Source organism: Hyperoodon ampullatus, assembly GCF_949752795.1.
Source record: "Hyperoodon ampullatus genome assembly, chromosome: 14".
Lineage (NCBI taxonomy): Eukaryota > Metazoa > Chordata > Mammalia > Artiodactyla > Ziphiidae > Hyperoodon > Hyperoodon ampullatus.
Genome location: NC_136927.1, coordinates 17,889,612 through 17,909,511, shown reverse-complemented (window position 1 = coordinate 17,909,511; position 19,900 = coordinate 17,889,612). Strand labels below are relative to the sequence as shown.

The 19,900-nt window shown below is 54.3% G+C and overlaps 1 protein-coding gene across 1 annotated transcript; it reads right to left on the bottom strand.

The window, feature by feature from the left end:
- Window positions 1-449: 449 nt before the first annotated feature.
- NKX2-2 (NK2 homeobox 2) lies at window positions 450-2,180 on the bottom strand (the record flags this gene model as incomplete). Its single annotated transcript, XM_079718742.1, has 2 exons — window positions 450-1,012; window positions 1,922-2,180. 2 exons carry the CDS (start codon window positions 2,178-2,180, stop codon window positions 450-452), a joined length of 822 nt encoding a protein of 273 aa, XP_079574868.1.
- Window positions 2,181-19,900: the final 17,720 nt, after the last annotated feature.

Below are 19,900 nucleotides of genomic sequence, written 5' to 3'. Positions count from 1 at the left end.
TATATTTTTAAAGTGTTCTCCACTTGCTTCAGAAGAAGACGGCTGACAATATCGCTACTCACACAAACATATTTTACAAAATTCACAAAAGCGGGGCGGGGGCGGTCTTTTTCTCCTTCTCAGGTGAGGACGTTAACGCTGGGACCATTCGGTCCCCGGGCAGAGGCAGAGAAGCGAAGCTGCGCAAACATTCTGTAAACACGGCTTACGGTTCAGCCGTCTCCAAAGGTTCAAACGGAGAGAGGGATGGGGCGGAGCTGGGGGGTGGAATCTGCCTCTCCAAGGAGGTGCAGCAACCTCCTGGCGCCTCCCCAACGGAGCCGAGAGTCAACTCGACTCCAGAATAATAATTATAATAATATAATAACCACTGTAAGGGCCGAGTCCTCCTCGCCTCCGCCGCTGGGGTGGGGCCTGGGCCTGGGCCGAGAGTCTCGGAGGGGCGACGCTCACCAAGTCCACTGCTGGGCCTGGACCAGGGGGTGTGCTGTCGGGTACTGGGGGGTGCCGGCCGAGCTGTACTGGGCGTTGTACTGCATGTGCTGCAGAGACTGCGCGCTGTAGGCCGAAAAGGGGATGCCCGCCTGGAAGGTGGCAGCTGCCAGGTCCTGGGCTTTGAGCGCGTGGCACGGTTTGCCGTCCCTGACCAAAACGGGCACGGCCACCCGGCGCGGCGAGGGCAGGGGCGTCACCTCCATACCTTTCTCTGCCCGGGCGCGCTTCATCTTGTAGCGGTGGTTCTGGAACCAGATCTTGACCTGCGTGGGCGTGAGGCGGATGAGGCTGGCCAGGTGTTCGCGCTCTGGCGCCGACAGGTACCGCTGCTGCCGGAAGCGCCGCTCCAGCTCGTAGGTCTGCGCCTTGGAGAAGAGCACCCGCCGCTTCCGCTTCTTGCCGGCCTCCCCTCCGCCGCCGGGGGTCTCCTTGTCATTGTCCGGTGACTCGTCGGCCGAGGGCTCCGGGGACTTGGAACTCGAGTCCTGGGGCGCCGCGCCGGCTGCCAGCCCATGCACTGGGGGAAAGAGAAGCCCATCAGGAGCCTGGAGGCCGCGCGCGGCCGGGCCCGACCCCGCGCGCCCCGGATCCTCCGTGCGCCCTCGGGCCTGTGCGCCCCGCAGCCTTCACCTTGACCCCCGCCCTGCTCCACGCCGGACGAAATCGTCGGTGTCCGCCCCGGGGAAAGAGAAGAAGCGGCAGGAGTAGGGGCTCGGTGCTCTAGTTTCTAGGGGTTTGCCCAGTGTGGGTGCGTATTTTTTTTGGGGGGGGGGGGTTGTGGCGCGCGGAGGAGATCATCGCGGGTTAAGGGCTCCGGCCCCCTTAAGCAGTTTCCTCTCCGGAGAGACGTGGGCAGATTTTTAAAAGAAAAAACCCACAATCCTGGCATTGATCGGCTCGGCCATTTAAGGCAGGTTTGGGGGGCTTTCGTTTCTGCTTTCCGACCTTCTGGACACCCTCCGCACCGCACAAAGCGTCCTCTATGAAGTGCAGGGGGCAGGGTGAGCTATTTATACCCGGGCCACCCTCTCCCCGTACCCCGAGGCGGCCTGGCTCGCTCCAGTGCTCCAGGCCAGTCCTTCCCGGCTGTCGGAATGGGGGAGGGGGCTCCGGCCGGAGCCGTCAGTTCTGGTTGGCGTCTGTAACCAGCCCTTGGGAGGTATTCCCCTCCCCTTCTTCCTCCTAATTTCTCTCTTTGGAAAAAATATCTGAGACCAAGTCTCCTTCCCGGACAAGGGGGGGGGGGGCTGACGAAGAGGGAAGAGGTAAGGCATCCCAAACAAGCGTTAGGCGTCTTTCTCGGGGCGCAGGGTGAGGGATCCGGCTTACAAGGCTCCATCCCTTTTCTCCCCCCGGCGCGCAGCCCGGGCCGCGGCCACAGTAACAGAGGCGGTCACAGCCGCGGCGGCCAAGTTTCGCTACTTACGGGAGTACTGGAGGCCCTCGGTGCTGGCCAGCCAGCGCGTGTACGGGTTGTCGCTGCTGTCGTAGAAGGGGTTCTTTAGGGGCAGGCTCTGCACCGTGTCCAGGGCGCCCTGCCCCAGCGGCCCGGCCCTCTTGGCGGGCTCCGGCCCCTCGCTCTCCTCCTCCGGCCCTTCGGCCACCGAGCCCTCCTCATCGTTGGTGTCCGGCAGGTCCAAGATGTCCTTGACCGAAAACCCCGTCTTTGTGTTGGTCAGCGACATGGCCGGGACCCAGCAATTTATGCCGCAGAGTTGTAGCTTCACTTGGTCAATTCGTTGCGCTCTCAGTAGGGGCGGGGGAGGGGGTATGGGGAGAGGGGTTGGGGGAGGGGAGGGGGATGGGCTTTAATTATTGAGATGATTATGTTTAAGAAAAAGAAAGAAACTCTGGGAAAGGGGAGAAAAAGAAAGAAAGAAAGAAAAAGCCCAAGGCGTTGCCTGTGTCTTCTCTGCAAGCACGCGGAAATGGACGCGGGGAGCTGGGCGGCCTGCGCGCCAGCGCTGCGGGCCGGGCCCGAGTTTGTAACTCCAGGAGGGGTGCCAAGGCGGCGTCAGCTCCGGCTCCGGCGGCCGCTCAGCGCGCGGTGGCGGCTGGTGGCGAGGAAAAAATGGGCCATTGCCCGAGCGATCAGTCCATATAAGGCTGGGCTCCACTCACGAACCTGGGGAGAGGGTGGGGGGGAGAGGGGGGGAAGAGGGGGAGAAAGAGAGGGAGGAAACGATAGAGGGGGGGGGGAGGGAAAGGGGGGAGGGAAAGAGAGAGGGAGAGGGAGGGAGGGAGGGAGGGGAGCGAGAGAAGGGTGGAAAAAAGGGGGGAGGGAGACATTAAAACGCAAAGGTTGGACACGTGTGGGCGGGTCTTGGAAGTCAAGTGGATGAAGACTGTATTTGCAGATGTGAAATTGTGGGTTTTGGGGAGCTCCGCGCTCCCAGCCAACGGCCCTCTAGAGCAAGATGAGAGGTGTAACGTGTCAATTAATTGCAAAGACGGGGCGAGCCTTTTTTACCCAGTATTTACATACAAAGGACCACCGCGTCGCTCGCGAGTCCACACACTTGAAAGGGCAGTTTTAACAAATTGCATCTTTAAAAAAAAAAAAGCGGGGGAGGAGGAAAGAAAACAAAACAGAAACCCGGAGGAGGAGAGAAAAAGAGAATCCTCCTTAACATTCACCGGTTCCTACCTCCCCGCCCCTGCGCGCCTGCCCCCAGCAAGCCGGAAAATTGGCAATTTGTGGCGCCTTTGGAAAAGGGGGAGGGGGCGCAGGCTGAGCCGCGGAAATCTCTCCTTGCCATCGCTGGCCGTTCCCTAAACAAGATCCGGTTCAAATGGCAAGAGCCCAACTTCTGTAAGCCTCCTAGGTCAATATTTTGGTTGAGGCTTAAGGATGAGTACTAGAAATGACAAGGCAAGTAATTGATTCTAGTTAAACGCCGAAAGAGCCCGAAACCCAGGAGAGGAATCGGCTCGGGGCCGGCCGGAGCCACCACCAAGCGACACCACCTCCCCCGCCCCGACACCCTTTATTTGCTAAAGACATTTATTTCCTTCTCCCCGCCTCCCCTCCCCTCCCCTCCCCCCTCCCCCCAGCTCTGTGCGGCTGAGCAGGACCGCGCAGTTCACTTTCTGCTTTGCGGGCGCCCGAGGAGGGGCGGTGGGGGTGGGGAAGTCTCCCTCGGGCCGCGATCGGCCCGGCCCCACCGCCTCCCGGCCCCGCGCCCTTCCTGCCCCCTATTATGCCTCCCTTTCCAGCCTCCAGCGGTGGCAGAGGCGGGGGGGGGGGGGCGGCAAGGGTAGAGGGGAGGGGGCGGGGAGGGGGAGGGGGAGGGGCGGGGGCGCTGTCTCCAGCCGGGGTGAGGACCCCGAAGACCGCGGGGAAGGGGGTCGCAGGGCGGGAGGTGCTGCTGAGTTCTCTCCGGAGTTTTCTTCTCCCCAGGGAGTCCTTTCGGACGCACCGGGGGCGAGTTCTGAGGACACGCGACAGGCTCCCAGCTTGCGTGAGGTTTGTGTTCGGGTCCCAGCCCCGGGCCGGCCTGGGAACTGCACTTTCCCGGGACGGCACCTCCTCCTCGGCGCCGGCGAGGAAGAATCCAGGCCGCACTTCCCGCCCCTCCTTCCATTCCAGTTTCTTTTTTTTTTTTTTTTTTTTGCGCGCGAGGGAGGTTTGCTACCTGATGCTCATCCGCCCCAGAGGAGCGTCAGGACGGTGGTTGGCCTGGGGGCGGGGAGGGACGGAGAAGGCCGCGGAGGGGGTCGGGGTCTGCCCACCCCCAAGCCCTCCGCCGGGGCCGCCTCCACGCCGGCGAGCGCAGCGCCGGCGCCCGTACTCCCCGCTCGCAGCTGCGGCCGCCGCGCCCCGGCCGCCCCCGAGTTACCAGCGCCCGGCGAGGGCGCCTCTCCCCGAGCCGCTCGGCGGCTTTCTGCAGCCCTCGCTGCCTCGCCCCCAGTATGTGACGTGGGTGACAATGGCCCAGGTTAGAGGGAGCCCCTCGTCGGCGCGTCCTGGGTGGTCGGACCCGGGCAAACACAAATACAAACCGATTGCTAAGCTGCGGACAATGAGCGAAATGTAGACAAATGTCCCGCTCCCGTTGGAAGCCTTTGTCCCGGCTCGGTTTTTGCATTTATTTCAGTGGAGAAATAATACATGATTGACGCTCTCTTTCAATGTGTCCTAACTGTTTGGAATAAATCTAAGGTTGTTCCTAGTTGTCATGGCATTCAACCCTTTTCAATGGACTATCTCTTCATTCATTTCTGAATCCGTCCACAATATTAAGGAAACCCCTTCATGTCGACGCTCCCCATTCCTCTCTTTCTCCTACTTTTCCTTTTCTCCTTTCTCCCCCTCCTTCCGCCCTTTCCCCTTTCCTTCCCCCTTTCCTTCCCCCTCCTTCCCCCCTTTACCCCCCACAAGAATTAGACACCGGTTTGAATCGTGTTCCTTGAACCCATTACTTTTCGTGCTTTTCCCCGCTCTGTCTCTTTCCAGTCTGCCTTTCCCAGCCTCCATCCGCCTTGCCTCTCCCTCCCCCCGCCTTGCCTCTCCCTCCCCCCTCTCACTCGGGAGCTCTCTGCCCCGTCCAGTCGGAGGAGGGAAGTTGGGCTTCCAGGCATCACAGAGGCCCAGAGTTTGGAAACAGGGGCTGTCGGGCCTACCCCAGCTATTGTTACTCAGCTGCTAAATAAATAACTGGCGAGGAAAAGTTCCTCAACCCAAGCTTTGCAGAAAAAATCATCCTGGTCACTCCTCTTATTCCTCTGTCCCAAGGGAGGGGTGTCTCTTGGGGACCAGGGTAGGCTCTAGGAAGGGCCAGAAATGAGTCTGGTTGGGCCACGCCAACTCTTGGGTTGGGTGAGAGATGTCCCCTTTGGCAAGAAGTGTCTCTTTTGCGTATCCATCTTTGGGAGGGGTGCCCCCAGACCCCTCCACGGAGCCTGCGCAGTTCCTCGTCTTGGAACCACCTAGTTCCACTTCGCTCCCAACTTCTCCCTTCCCCCATAGTGGCCTTTCTCCCAGGATCTCATCAGCACTGCCGCAGTGGGTCATGTCCCCTCCCCGGCCCCTGAGAGCCTGCACTTCGGGCAGAGCACCTGGGAGACAACTGTTTTCCTACAGGGGGATCCAGCCTCCTGGAAATTGATCCTGGAGCGGGAGCGCTGACAACCGCGCCCTGAGAAGGAGGCCTCGGCCCAGTTCACTGAGGCGGGGCTGCGCACAGCACCGGCCCCTCGGCCTCGACGTGCCTGAGTTCTCCCACACCACAGGTCGTAGGGTCCCCTTCCTTGCTGGAGCACTTGCAGGGCCACACTCCCCCGCCCGCACAGGCCGTGTTCTGGGTCTCTGCTCCCTCGTCCACCCTCACCCCTGCTAGTTTTTCCTGCCCCTGACCTTGGGGCTGCGGAGCAGGGAGGGAGCCCGAGGGAGCCTCAGCCTGGCCTCCCGCAGCCACGCTCAGCGCCCTGCGAAGCCCGATGCGCTGTGCTCAGTGTCTCCCTCCTGGGACCTCGCGAATCCATTTTGCCCAGCGCTCCATCGCCAGTGCGGTTCCCGCGTCCGCTTCCAAAGCGCTGACATTTGCAATTGAAAAGGCGCAGGGAGACCGCCGGGAGGCTCGTAATTGAAGGGGAGAAACTCGGCTTGTTAGAGGAAGATCATAAAATGCAAGTCCCCCAGGAGTGGTCTGCGGACGCTGGGAGGCCGGCGGGAGACCAGCTGGCGGCTGGGGGCAGGTCCGGTGCCCAAAGCACGCTCCAGGGTCTCCCGGACCTCATGCGACCCGAAGAGCAGGGCCAGGCACCAAATTAACCTTTACACACAAATTAAACAGGTGACTGCATCCGGAGGGCTCCCCAAGAGGTCTCGCTGGGAGCACCACAGCCTGGTCTTTTGGAGCCAGGGGTCTCCTGCTCGGCGAGATCCCGCACACCCAGCAGGTCGAGAGTGCCAAGCCCCACGCCCCTGGCCCCTCCAGGGTCCTTATTAATGTCTCCGCTATCCCCACCCTATAGGCTCTGAACATATCCGTGTCCCCTGGCACCAGTTCAGCTCTGCTTGGATGTGCTCGGCTCCCAAGGTCCGGATTCTTCAGTAGCTTCTTTCCGGGTTCCATCCTGCAGCCAGGAGAGGACAATGTCCTGGGTTCCGTCGTGTTTGGGTTTGGGCTCTGGGCTCTGCCGCCGGCGTTGCGGGAGCTCCTGAGCGCTCAGCCTTGGGCCTTCTGCGGCGAACTTGGGGAGAAGTTGAGACGGTGCTGAAAGTTTGATGGCAGCTGGTCTGGGCCGGAGGGAGACATGTTTAGCCCTCTTTGGCGTGCGACAACCACCGAGTACCCCTGCCAGGGTCACCCGAGCAGCCAGAGGTCCCCCGCCCCGGATCTTTCTGCTCGGCGCTGGGGCTCCAGCTTCCTTACAAATCTCGAGCTCTACCTCCCTTTTTCCCACGTTTGGGACGAGCTCAGAGGGCGTCGCAGGCCCCGAGGGGAGGTGGGGGAGAGGAGGAAGAGAATCTCTTCCTCCTCGCAGGCTAGAAGAATCCCTCTTAGGAGGCTTCTCAGGCCGCTCAGCTCCTCTCTGCGGCTCGGGGTTCGGGAGGGATGGAAGCGCAGGCGCTGGAGAGGGCGCGGGGGAGGTGAACCACGCCGGAGGCCCGGGCGGGAGGCGAATGTACACAGGGTAAGTGGCCCCACTCCAGGACAAGTGGCCCTCCAAGTCGGCCCAGTGTTTACCTGTTTACTTTCGCAGGTAGCTCAAACACGAGCGCCTTTTCTGAGCTCCGGAGCACGGGGGCGGCCCTGGTGCGCCCGGGTCCCCAGCTCCTTGCGCCCGCGCACCGCAGTTTGACGCCCCCTGTTGGGGGAGGGGTGAGCTCTGAACAGCAGCAAACAAGGCAGGAAAGGAAGGTCCTTTGGGAAAATGAGAAGTCTGGGCACACCCCACGCGTGGGAGCCTGGCTCGGTGTGCCTGTGGGTGAGGCGGGCTGGTGGGGCGCCCCCAGCGCCCCCAATCCCCGTTCCTCTCTCAATCTCAGAAGGCCTCTTGGCTTGAAGGCCTCTTGGGAGGCGCTCTGCTCACATCCTTCCCCTTTCAGGCTGGTGAGAGCTTGCTGGGTAGGTGCCTCCTCTAGAGGAATTTAGGGCAGAAAAAGTCCGAGGAGGGGTACCTTGAGGACCACTCTAAAACGGGGGTGCCTCGAGGAGCCCAAAGCCTCGCAGCCCCAGGCAGCACCCCTCAACCTCCCCATCCACAAAAGCGCGACCAGTCATTAAAAATACAAGGTCTTTCCCATTATTTGGAAATACTGATTTGACTTCATTTCTTTTCTTTCTTTTTTCGAATGAAAAGAGGTTGAAAAGAAACTCCTTTCCTGGTACAGTACATGGCTGAGCGTGTCCCCTGCACATCCCATCTCAGATAACAGCCTTCAAGTGGATTAGTTTATTGTCTGGTTAGCGCCAAGGTGCAAGCGTTTGTCTTCATTCACTCTAGAAACAAAGCGCATTGCACCTTCCTTCTCCGCGAGGATTAGCCGCGCTGGACACAAAGGTTTTGTTGGAGGGGGAAGGTTTATTTTATCTCTGGTTGGAGACTCGGAGCGTGGCATGCACTCGAAATCAACGGGGACAGATAATGTCTCCCCATCTGGTCCCCGAGCTTGGCGATAAAGACGCCCACCTTTAAGACGCACTCCTCCAAGGTATCCCATGGCAGCTTCAACTCCAAGTGGGGGAACGGGGGCTGCTGGAAGCAGGAGTGTTAGCTCTGGCCGCCGGATGAAAGATGTCGAGGAGTGTGGCCCAGGGTACCACCTGAAGCAGGACCTTTCCCAACCAGAAAACGGAAAGGCAGGCTCATCTCTGGTGGATCCTGGCACCAACTGGCATCACTTCTGCCCCCGAAGGAAGCCGAGGTCCCTGGAAGTCCCTGCAGGCTGTGGGGGCGGGAAGCAGAATGGAGCGGCTGGATGGGGGAGGCCTACAGCCCTATCAGTGAGGCCAGATCAGAACAGGTGCAAATCTCTGGCAGGAGAGACCCACAGCCAGCGGACAGATGGACCAGAAAGTAGGGACTAGTGTGAAGGGGAAGGAAATCTCAGTCCACTTTGGGTTCAAGTCAAAGGTGAGTTTTCTCTTTCTTTGATCCGTATTGTGTTAACTCTTACCACAGGAGGTAAGAGTGGGGGCACCTCCCAGAAGGACAATCCTCCCAAGCCACCAAGGAGATGTTGGGCAGAGAAGTTTTCCAGGCCCAGAGACAGAGCTCAGATTCTGTATCTGACCGCCCTTTCCCCCTTCCCCCCTTCCTCAGGAGCATCAGGAACTCTATAAAGCCATGGAGAGAACTGATCTAGGGACCTAGAGCCTGGAGTCTCCCTGCAATTGTGGGCGCAGGGCGCAGGCATCCTTCTGAGCTATCTCCCCCTACGTTTCTTCAAGGTGAAATACACAACACTTTACCAATTATCTGGCTTAGAAAAAAAAAGGCAGACATTTCCTGAGGACATAAATTGTAATAGAAATTAGGATTTCTCTTTTTATTAATCAGCCTCATTGTGTGGGCGTAAGACCCTGCGGACATATGTTAGGACTTTGATAAATGCGCTTTAATGAGATCTTTGAAAACGCATCCAATAAAATAAAAGGCGAGAAAAGCCGTTTAACTTTCATGGATGTTAAATTGAACACGAAATGTGGCTCGGGGCGCGCTGCAAAATGGAAAGGGCCTTCCTCCAATATTTTCTTTAAAAACGTAGCTCTAAGCCCCCCCTTAGGCCAAATGAGCCCGTCCCAGCCAATCCATTGTCACCGGTTTATTGGGGAACCAAACAGCACGTCCCCCCGGGCTCACCCCTTTGCTTTATTCGTTCGCGCTTCTCTAATGATTAAATATGTTACAATGAGATTACGCATCGTCAATGTTGCCTTCAGGAACGTTCTTCCAGCCAAGCTCGACCTTCCCCCGATAAGGGTGATTTCAATGCAGGACATCTGGGTTTCTCAAGGAAACAGGGCGCCGAAAGCACGTTCTTATCTGAATTTACTTCTTAACACGTGACAAAATCATTACAAGACTTCGAAAATCCAGCGGCCTCTCCCAACGGGTCAGTACTCAGCACTTAGAGCTGGGCCAGGAGGGCTCTGTGCCACGTAGCGCTCGTCGGCGCGGCGAGGCCGCGCTCCCAGCCTGCGCGGAACCTGGGAGCTGTGCCTGGAGCGCGAGGAACCGACCCGCAAGGTCCTCGGGCACCAGCGGGAGGGGGTTCCTGGGGCTCCCCCTCTCACTTCTCCAGTCTGAGCACCCGAGGTCCACAGCCCTCCTCCAGACGCAACGCCCCCTTCCCACCCCCAAGCGCCACCAGGATCGAGAAGGCGCGAGAGGCGCGCCAAAGGGCCTCCTTGCAGAGTGTGTGTATGGTGGGGGGGCAGAGGGGGCGCCCCTCGGAGACCAGGGCCTCAGCAGAGCCCACTGAGGCTCATTTCCGATCCTCTGGCGATCTCTACTGACACAAATGAGAACTGTCTGGCGCCTGACGCGGTCCCCTCAAAGTCCAGGCTTGAGCCGCCTCCCCAAAGACCCCCGACCCCTGCTCGGCCCCCAGCCCCGGCCCTTCCTGCCGGCGACTCCCGCCCTCCCTTCCTCCTCCTCCTCACCCCCCCACCCCGTGGCCCAGTTCCGCCCGAGGAGCACCTCTTTCTCCGCTAGGCGCCATCTCCAAATTACCTTGGGGACATCGCCTCGTCCGGCAGCCCCATGCCGAGCCCTGCGCACACCGGGGAGACTTACCCGGCGGAGGCGGGGCGGAGGCGCTCCCTTCCCGGCAGCGGTCCCGGCGGCCCGGGAGCCTGTGGAGCCGGCGGTGGGGAGGGGCCCGAGGCGCGCGGCGCGCCCGCTCCGCCTCCCACTCCCGACGCTGCGGCGACAGCCTCGCCGAATCTCCAGGCGCGCCTTTATCTAGTCCCCCACCTCCCCGGACCCCCTCCCCGGCGCCCCTCCTCCGCCGCGCCCTCCCGGGCGGGGCTCCGAACCTCGCCGCGCCTCTCCTCCCCGCCATCCCCGCCAGCCGCACCTGCCGGTCCCGGCGGTCCCGCTCCCCGGCGGGCGGGAAAGTGCGCGGCGGCGGGAACACCTGGCCTCGGAGGCAGGTAAAACTTTTCCGGGCCGCGGGCGCGGCGGGCGGGGCCCGGTCCCAACCCGAGCGCCCCCCTCGTGACCAGCGGAGCCGGCGGCGGACCTGAGACACCCGGCACTTGCCCACCTGCTGCTTCCGGACCCTGCGGCTGGGCGACCGAGCTGAGGCGAGAGCCGCGAGAGGGGGTCGCACAGGCGGGCGCGCGGGGGACACCGAGACCTCTCTCCCCTGGCCCGCGGCAGGGCCCCGGCCCGGAGCGCGTTCCGGTCCCCCGCAGCTGCGATGCCCGCGCGGGGTCTGGGGCCGGAAGAGCTACGGTGCTCGCCCGACAGCCGGCGGCGACGCTGGGCTCCTGTACGTCTCCCCGCGCAGCCGCGCGCCCCGCACCCCCCGACCACCCCCGGCCGCGCGCGCGAGCGGGAGGCTCACCTGGAGCGCGGCTGCGCCGGGAGCCCCGGCCCGCGAGCGCGCAGATCCCCGGCCGCTCTTTATCCTGAGCCACCGGCGGCTGCAGAGCCGCGGGCGCAGGGGCACTGGCGCGGCGAGCCCTCCCCCTCCCGGCTCCGGCTCCGGCTCCGGCTCCGTGCCCGGCGGCCCCACCCTCCGGCTCCGGCCCCGCGGCCGCAGCGCAGCCCCAGCGGAGGGGGCCGCTCCCCCGCGCCGCGCGCTCTGTTTGTTTTCCTTGCCCGACTGACGTGAGTCAAAATATTGGCCATATGTTCAGCGGTAATAAATTGGGTATGAGCGCAAACACACTTCGGCTTCGATGGCTCTTTCAGCTGCCACATGGCCGGCTTGGAAGGAGGGGGCGCTGCCACCTTGCTGCGGCCCCATCCCCAAACAGGCGGGTGGTTCCCTCTCCTGAGCGCCCCTCGGAGCTGGAGATCTGGGACCCGGGGGCTCTCCTCTCCCTCGCCCCTCCTGCGTCCCCAGCGGTGCCTCGGACCTCGCAGCTCCCGGCGAGCCCGGCTGCTGCCTAACAAGGTCGCCATCTATAAATTGCTTGGTCGCTAAGACGCCATAAAACCGAAGGGCCAGATGTGGCACGTTATTTATGTGTGAAACTGCGTTTACACTAGATAGCCGATCCAAGGCCGATAGCACGGCTCGGCGGGAGGTCACAGACCTCTAGTCCCAGGCTCCTGGCTCCTCCCCCAGCACGCTACCCCCCTCCAGATTGAGGGGCGTTGGTCTTTCTGGGAGAGGGATTCAGCTCCGCGGCCCAGGAAGAAAGTGATTTCAATGCACTTGTGCCAAGGTGCCACCTGTCCAGGATTAGAAGCAGCCTCTGGGATTTATTTCTGTAGCTTTTCTGTTCCTTTTTTTTTTCATAGGGCCTGGGAGGCTGTTTTATTTTCCAGGCGGTTGATACGTCCCGTGAGACTTTGGTGTGAATAGGAAAGGTGGTATGTGAAAGCTGAAGATGTTCAACCCTGTATGTCGGTGGGATTTGAGAGCCGGAGCCTCCTGACCCCTAGGGAGGGATTTTTTTGGAGGGGAGGCAGAGATGGATGTGGAACAGTTCACCTGGCTGAAGGAGCACCTGAGATTATTCCTACCTCAAGCCTGACTGTGGATTCAGGTGTCACATGTCACCCACCTTATTTAAAAGGCAGCCAAGGCACTCAGACAGAGGTAACCCTACATTGGACGTGATATCCGAGTGGCCCTATGTGATTCCGGAAAGGGAGGTCAATACTGTGTAGTAACAGAAAACAATTGTTCCATTTTTCCCCTCCAGAGGGTGGCCTTGGGGCTGCATGTCCCCAAACTGGTCACCTCACACTTTACTCACATGAATTCATTAAGAGTCATTGTCTCTCCTGTGCCATTATTTTACTCCTTCTTGAAGTGAACCAAATTCCCTCTATGGTTAATAAGCACTGAGCCGGGCCCCCTACCTTCCTGTTCATCTTCAAAACGCCTGGGGTTCCCTGAATGACATCTTCCATCTGTCCAAGGAAAATCAGAGATGAAAAATGTTGTCCTACTGCAGGGAAAAACATAAGCATTTGACTTCACTATTACAAGTTACTCTGGGTCTGTGCTCACTGGATAACTGTCCTTAGTGGCACTTAAGGGTAGAAAAATGATGCTGTTGCAAGGGGTGGGAGAGAAGGGGAGAAGGGATATGGGGTGGGGGTGGCGGTTGGGGAGAAACCCATTCAACAGGTGCAAAAAAGAGCTATAAAATGAACCTCTTAACCTTAAGTGCAGAGCACAAACAGTGCCTCTCCAGATATGCTCTCCTGGACCTTACAGTGAACTCCCAGAAATCTTTACTGCAGAGGAATCTGGGGCTTCACTCAAGCCTGCTGGAGTTGTTAATGTTGGAAAATGACTACTGCATTTCACTCTTTTTCTTGGATTTTTAAGTCTCTACTTATGGTTCAAAACAAAATCTAGAGTGTATTTTTGGGTTTACATCACCTCCAAGTGTAAACTCTGTAATCACTGATAAATCACTTCTCTGGGTGAAAATGTTGCTTCATGCCCAAAATTGGACAAAGGGATTTGAAGACAGACCATATTTGTAGTCCTCACAGGGAGGGGCATCTTTGTCTAACAAGTGTCCCATAGAGAGGCTCACCTTTTTCCCCTGCCCTTCTTACTAATAACTGCTATGTAGTGAACGGGGCTACAAACAATGAGCTTAGAAAGCCAGTGTTTGGTGTTCTCAGGTGGAAAACTGAGAGACCTGAAACAAAGGGCACATCAAGCCAGTCGTTATATAATTCCCTTTGGGGGAAAAACTAGTTTAAAATAGCAAATGTACCAGGGCATCAACTAGGTAATTGATAATAAAAGCCCATTACAAAGGAAGTGCAGTGGGAAGCAAGATTTAAATAAAATATAGCTGCTTCGGTAAACTCACACGTCCTCTCTTTGAGCTTAACTAGCAATCCAATACTGAACTTGGTACACGTAATTGTCCTCAGACCTAAACAGATTTCATGCAGTGTCTTTTCTTAGTTCCACTGTGTTTTATGCTGTTATTACTTCAGAGACATTCCTGTCCTACCCATGGACCCAAAATTCATGGACTTTTCCATGGGAAAAACCTTCCTCTACAAAGTTCTCCAAAGGTGTCAGCTGCAAGGTGATGCTCTGGGAGTGAGCAGTTCCCGGTACTTACAAGTAAAAATCAACCCAAACAAAAACATTATACTGCTTTGAACCCACCTAGGAAGGATATAATTGCATTGTCTTGAGAAGAGCTACACAGTCGTTCCCATGGAGAGAGTTCCTTGCTCCTTACAGCTGCTTGGGCTGCTGTGAAGTCCAGTTAGTCAAGGAAGGCAGGTGCCTTGTTTATGCTTTACTTAGGCATCATGCATGGTGGCCAGAGTAGCTCCACGGAGGTGAGAGCTGAGATGGACTTGGAGGAAAGTCAGTGCCCACCACTCCCGACAATGAGGGGCTGTGAGGAAGCTTGGAGCATCTGCAAATATCATCATAATGCAAAATGGGGTGTGGAGGAGACTCTGCAGATGGTTGATGCCCCTTCCAGTATCCTCAGCCAGAGAAAGCTTCAGGTGAGCTCATCCGACATGAATTCCTGGTCTACTTTATCTGAAAGCACACCTGCTTCTTCTCCTCCAGTGCATCCCTCAACAGAGCCAGAAGGCAGATGACATAGTCTAATGAGGCTCTTGGGCCCCCAGAGGCTGAGAATGATACCAGCTCTCTCTTATGTCCTGCACGGAACTGGGGATGAGCAAACACAGCGGGACACAAAGCATTTTGTTAAAGCATTGACAGCAGCCGAGAAATTTGGTGCCACATGTAAGATCTTCAAGAAGTAAAAATCAAGTTCACCTAGAGATAGAAACTAGACTAGTGGTTGCCTAGGCCTAGGACTGAGGCGGGGGGCATGGGGAGGCTGGGGAGTGATGGCTAAGGGGTGGGTTCTTTTGGGGGTAATGAAAATGTTCTAAAAATGATGGTGGTGATGGTCATACAACTCTGTGAATATACTAAAAACCATTGAATCGTGGACATTAAATTGGGTGAATTGTGTGGTATGTGAACTATATCTCAATAAAGCTGTTCAAAAAATGAAGTGCATTTCTTTTTTCATTTCGGCTAGAAGGTGCTGGGCTAGAAGGTAGGAGAGGATGGAGTTTGGGGAAGACAGGTGATCCTCAAAGTAGTTTTTTATTTCCCCAACTTTTATTCTGACCATTTTCAAACACACACACAAAAGTTGAAAGCATAACAGAGCACACATTTGTGTACCCTCTACCTGGATTCAACAGTTGTTTACATTTTGCCACTTATGCTTATCACTCTCTATAAACACATTTTCTTTTTGTTGAACTATTTGGAATTAAGGTTGTCGACACCACGATACTTTCCCATGGAATATTTCAGTACGCATCTCCTAAGAAAAGACGTTCTTCAACATAATCACAATAACATTACCATGCTTTAGAAAATTAGCAATAATTCATTATTCAAATTTCTCAAATTTTACCCAAAACAAAATGTATTTTTATAGCCAGTTCATTTTTTTCCAGAGCCAGGACCTATTTAAGGTTCATGTGCTGCATTGCTGCATTCGATTTTTAAAATTTTAGTTTTTTATGTCCTCATCCTCTTAATTTACCACAGTCTTCATTGTCTTCCTTCTTTCTCTCCTTTCTAGTATTGAATTTTGAGAACCCAGATCATTTGTAGAATACACCCATTCTGGATTTGCCAGACTGTTTTCTCCTGGTGTCATTTCCCTTGTTCCTCTATCCCCTGAGCAGCCAAAAAATGGATGTTAGATCTAGAATCTGGATTAGGTCCATGCTTCACATTTGTGATGGGGATGCCATGTGGGTGGTATGTCACATTGCATCTCATTAGGAAGCAAATCATGTCCCTCTATTAGTGAGACTGTTTGATTACTTGGTTATGGTGGTGATTGCCATATTGTCCCATGTGAATTAGTAATTGATTAGTAAGTAATCTTAGGGGCGAGTGATACTTTGGCACTGTTTCAATACTCTTTGTCACTGTGTAAACATTCCCCATATTCCCCAATAACTTTTCATCCAGTGGTTTTTAGCATCCATTGCCTGAATTCTATTGTTCCTTCTACACGTACTTGTTGGTATTTTTCTGTAAAGAGGAGCTTCCTTTCCCTCAGCCCCCCTCGTGGACTCATGGAGTTAAACTTTTTAATATGTTATAAGCAATTAACACTATTCTTTTTTTTTTTTTGCGGTACGCGGGCCTCTCACTGTTGTGGCCTCTCACTGTTGTGGCCTCTCCCGTTGCGGAGCACAGGCTCCTGACGCGCAGGCTCAGCAGCCGTGGTTCACGGGCCCTGCCACTCCGTGGCATGTGGGATCTTCCCAGACCGGGGCACGAACCCGTGTCCCCTGCATCAGCAGGGGGACTCTCAACCACTGCGCCCCCAGGGAAGCCCAACACTATTCTTTTGATGCTCAAGTTATCCAGATTGTACAGTGCACAGCAATGTACTAGAGTGTGTTGAGGGAAAGGTCAGACAAAGAAAATGATGAGAAACTTGGGGGAGATCATGAGCCTGCAGAATTAGTGGGTTTTGGCAGTTCTTGACAACCCAAGTTATCATGGAGGACGTTTGTGCATATTTCCAACTAACAATGAACGGTTCATCACCCACAAAAAAGCTCTTATTCCACATTTCCAGGGAGTCCAAATGTGTTATAGACTAAAAGCAACTAATATATTGAATGTACCTCAATGAAATGTATCACCATTAAAACAAGACAAAAGAAAAGAGATTGATTTTAAGGATTCCTCATGTGATTATAAAGGCTGGCAGGGTGGGCCAGCAGGTGGAAACCCAGGAAGAGCTGATGCTGCAGTTCAAGTCTGAAGACCGTCAGACTGCAGAATTCCTTCTTGTTTTGGTGAGGGAGACACAGCTTTTGTGCTGTTCAGACCTTCAACTGATTAGACAAGGCCCACCCACGTTATGGAGGGCAATCTATTTTACTCAGAGTCCACTAATTTAAATGTTCATCTCATTCAAAAACACCCTCCCAGAAACGTCCAGAATAATGTTTGACCACCTGCCTGAGTACCGTGGCCCAGCCAAGATGACACTTAAAAATCACCCATCACACCCTCTGATTAACTGATGTTGACAGCTGCTCCCCAGAACCCAGGAGTGTTTGTGAAAAGTCTTGAGCTAAGTTTCTGAGCAGCTGCAGCCACACGATGCCACACAATGCTGTGTCATCTGCTCCAAATCTTGCCCTTCCTGTTTCCTAGCAACGACCTGGCCTCTCACTGTGACATTCCTGGTAAGTACTCTTCATTATAACTTGGACTTTTGAATCAGACATCAGATGCGCTTCCTATAAGACAAATACATGTGGCCAGGATAGCGCCATTTGCAGTGCATAAAATTATCCAGTTGTTTGTAGGAGGGAGGTAGATCCCGGAACTTGGTTTGAGTTTGGAAGGCAAATTGAGCCCTGTGGAGGCTGACTACACAGATCTCCAATTCTATCATCATCCTAGAGTAAACCTAGCCTGCAGTGTACTTTGGAACAATGTTGGTCTCTGTATTGATCCTCTGATTGAATTAGGAGACCTGGTGACATTTTTAAGGCTGTGTGATTGCCTTCTTTCCAAATAGGGATATTGGATTCCAAGAACCATGCAAATTTAGGGAAAGCCATGCTTAATATTGGGCTAATATTTAGAAGAGAATGATGGGAACTATGAAGTGGGAATCTACTATAACTTTGGGCCATTTTGAGTAGTTACCATTTAACGTCTAGCCAGTGTAGGGGATTGGATCCTAACAGCGTTTTTTATTTTATTTTATTATTTAATTTAATTTAATTTTTTAAACTCAGGACCAGATCTTCACAGGCAATTCTTTTTTTAAAAAAATAAATTTATTTATTTAATTTATTTATTTTTGGCTGTTTTGGGTCTTCGTTGCTGTACACGGGCTTTCTCTAGTTGTGGCGAGCGGGGCCTACTCTTTGCTGAGGTACGCAGGCTTCTCATTGTGGTGGCTTCTCCTGTTGCAGAGCAGGGGCTCGAGGCACGCGGACTTCAATAGTGTGGCACGTGGGCTCAGTACCTGTGGCTCGTGGGCCCTAGAGCGCAGGCTCAGTAGTTGTGGCGCATGGGCTTAGCTGCTCCGTGGCATGTGGGATCCTCCCAGACCAGGGCTCGAACCCGTGTCCCCTGCACTGGCAGGCGGATTCTTAACCACTGTGCCAACAGGGTAGCCCCTAATGGCGTATATTTTATTGAACACTTACTATGTCCCAGTGTGCTAAGGTCCTTTGTATGTATCATTTGATTTAATTCCCAAAATAACTGCATTGGTTAGGGAACACCAATTATTACCTTTATTTTAAAGATAAGGAAACTGATGTTTAAGGAGGCAACACACAGATTCCGGAGTCAGAGTGCATGGCCTGAATCTCCCCTCTTCCTTATGACCTTGGGCAGATTACTCAATCTCTTTGAGCCTCATTTCCCCGCTGTGTAAAATGGAGCTCATAGTAGAGCTATTCTGAGTTTGTTGTGATGATGAGCTGAGACAATGTATGTAAAGGGAATCTGCTGGTTCCTGGTGCGTGGTAGACACCCATACCTTCTTGCTTAAGTTACCATCATTATAATTGGCTCTGATTACAGAAAAGTTGGGATTCCAATCCAAGTCTGTCTGACTCCAGAAGCCATGCTCTTGACCATCAGATCATGACACATGACTTTGTCACCAAGTGGCAGCTGGAGAAATTCCAGAGAGTGTTTCCTTTCCCCAAAGGGAAGTTTCTTATTTTTTCTCCCTTTTTCTCCCTCATTCCCTTTTCGTTTAATTTTTTTCCTCTTGCAATGTTTTCTTTCTCTTTGATTCTTGGCCCACTCTATTGGTGGCATTCAGGGCTAAATAAACAATGGACTCAGGGGTTCTATTGCTTTCAAAGACTCTGGAAGTTTAACTTGGAAAATCATGTCACTTTCAAATAACATTGGTTTAGGGAGGTATTGCATTTTAAGTGTGAGTTAAGTCTAATTCTTTGGTTTCTGGTCGGAGAGTTTGTCTCCCTGGGATCTTTCTCTTATGGACAGGAAGTCACTGGACAGGAGCTGGGTTGAGTTGAGTCCTGTGGTTAGGAGGGGCCAGGCTCGGGGCAGCCTGGTGGGTGGGGTAGTTGGCCCTCATCACAGTGGGTGCTCTGTGGGTTAACTTGTCATCTCCCTGATGATGCCTGCAATATCTCCTTTCTACTGTATCCCTCCTGGGGGTTCTGAGGTCCCTACTATGTAAGGGAAGGTCAAGGATGGGCATATTGCTTGGGCTTGTACAACAGAGAGAAAAACCAACTGGCTTCGGTTTCCCTAGAAGGCACCTGGCCTCACTGCAATATTGGAAGCAAACCACCTAGAATAAGACACACAGAGTGAGTGAATTGGCATTTCCACGAATTATTCTGGATTCATGGTCACCAGCTCCCCGACGTGTTAATATGGTAGGAACAGGAGAATGAAGATGGGAAATTATTCTGGGTGACACCTTCCCCATCCTGAGCAGCTTTCCATAGGTGATGGGGGCAATCCATCAGCTGAATTACAAATTTGCTTTTGAGCTCTCTAGGGTTTTCTTGGAGACGTTAATGTTTATCTGACCCTGGTGAGTTTAGCTCTTTGGGTGATCTATTGGAAAAAAAGGTATCATGGCTGATATCACAATAAAGTAGGTGATAAGGTCTGGGCAATTACAACAGTGGAGGGAGAACCAATTACATTCAGACCCAATCACAAAATTGTCATCTAGATTATGGTTGTCAATTTTTAACTGGTGCTGATGTTGCTGTCAGGGAAAGAAACAACTCATCATAAATCTGTGATTCTTTGACAGTTTTCCATTTCAATGGGAGGCATCATGGAAGCAAATTTGATAAAGGACTTGGCAATGAGGAAAAAGTTTTCCTTTTTTCTCTTACCAACTTAAAGATCATCTGAGAATTTATAGATCTTTTTGGGCTTAAGGTTTAAAATTGTTTGCTTATGAACTTTTTATATCGTGAGGATTTCACTTCAGAAGAAATGGCGTGACCATGCTGCCGTTCACAGGGAGTGGGATGACTTTCATTTCTTCTAGAATTATCCAATCAATCAATCAATTAACAAGCTCATTGTTTTTACTTAGCCTGTATGATTACTTCGTGCATTAGTTTGCTAGGGCTCCAGTAACAAATAACACGAGACTGGGAGACTTAGACAATAAAAATTTATTGTCTCACTGTCTGGAGACCAGAAGACCAAAATCAAGGTGTCAGCAGGACTGGTTCCAGGTGAGGG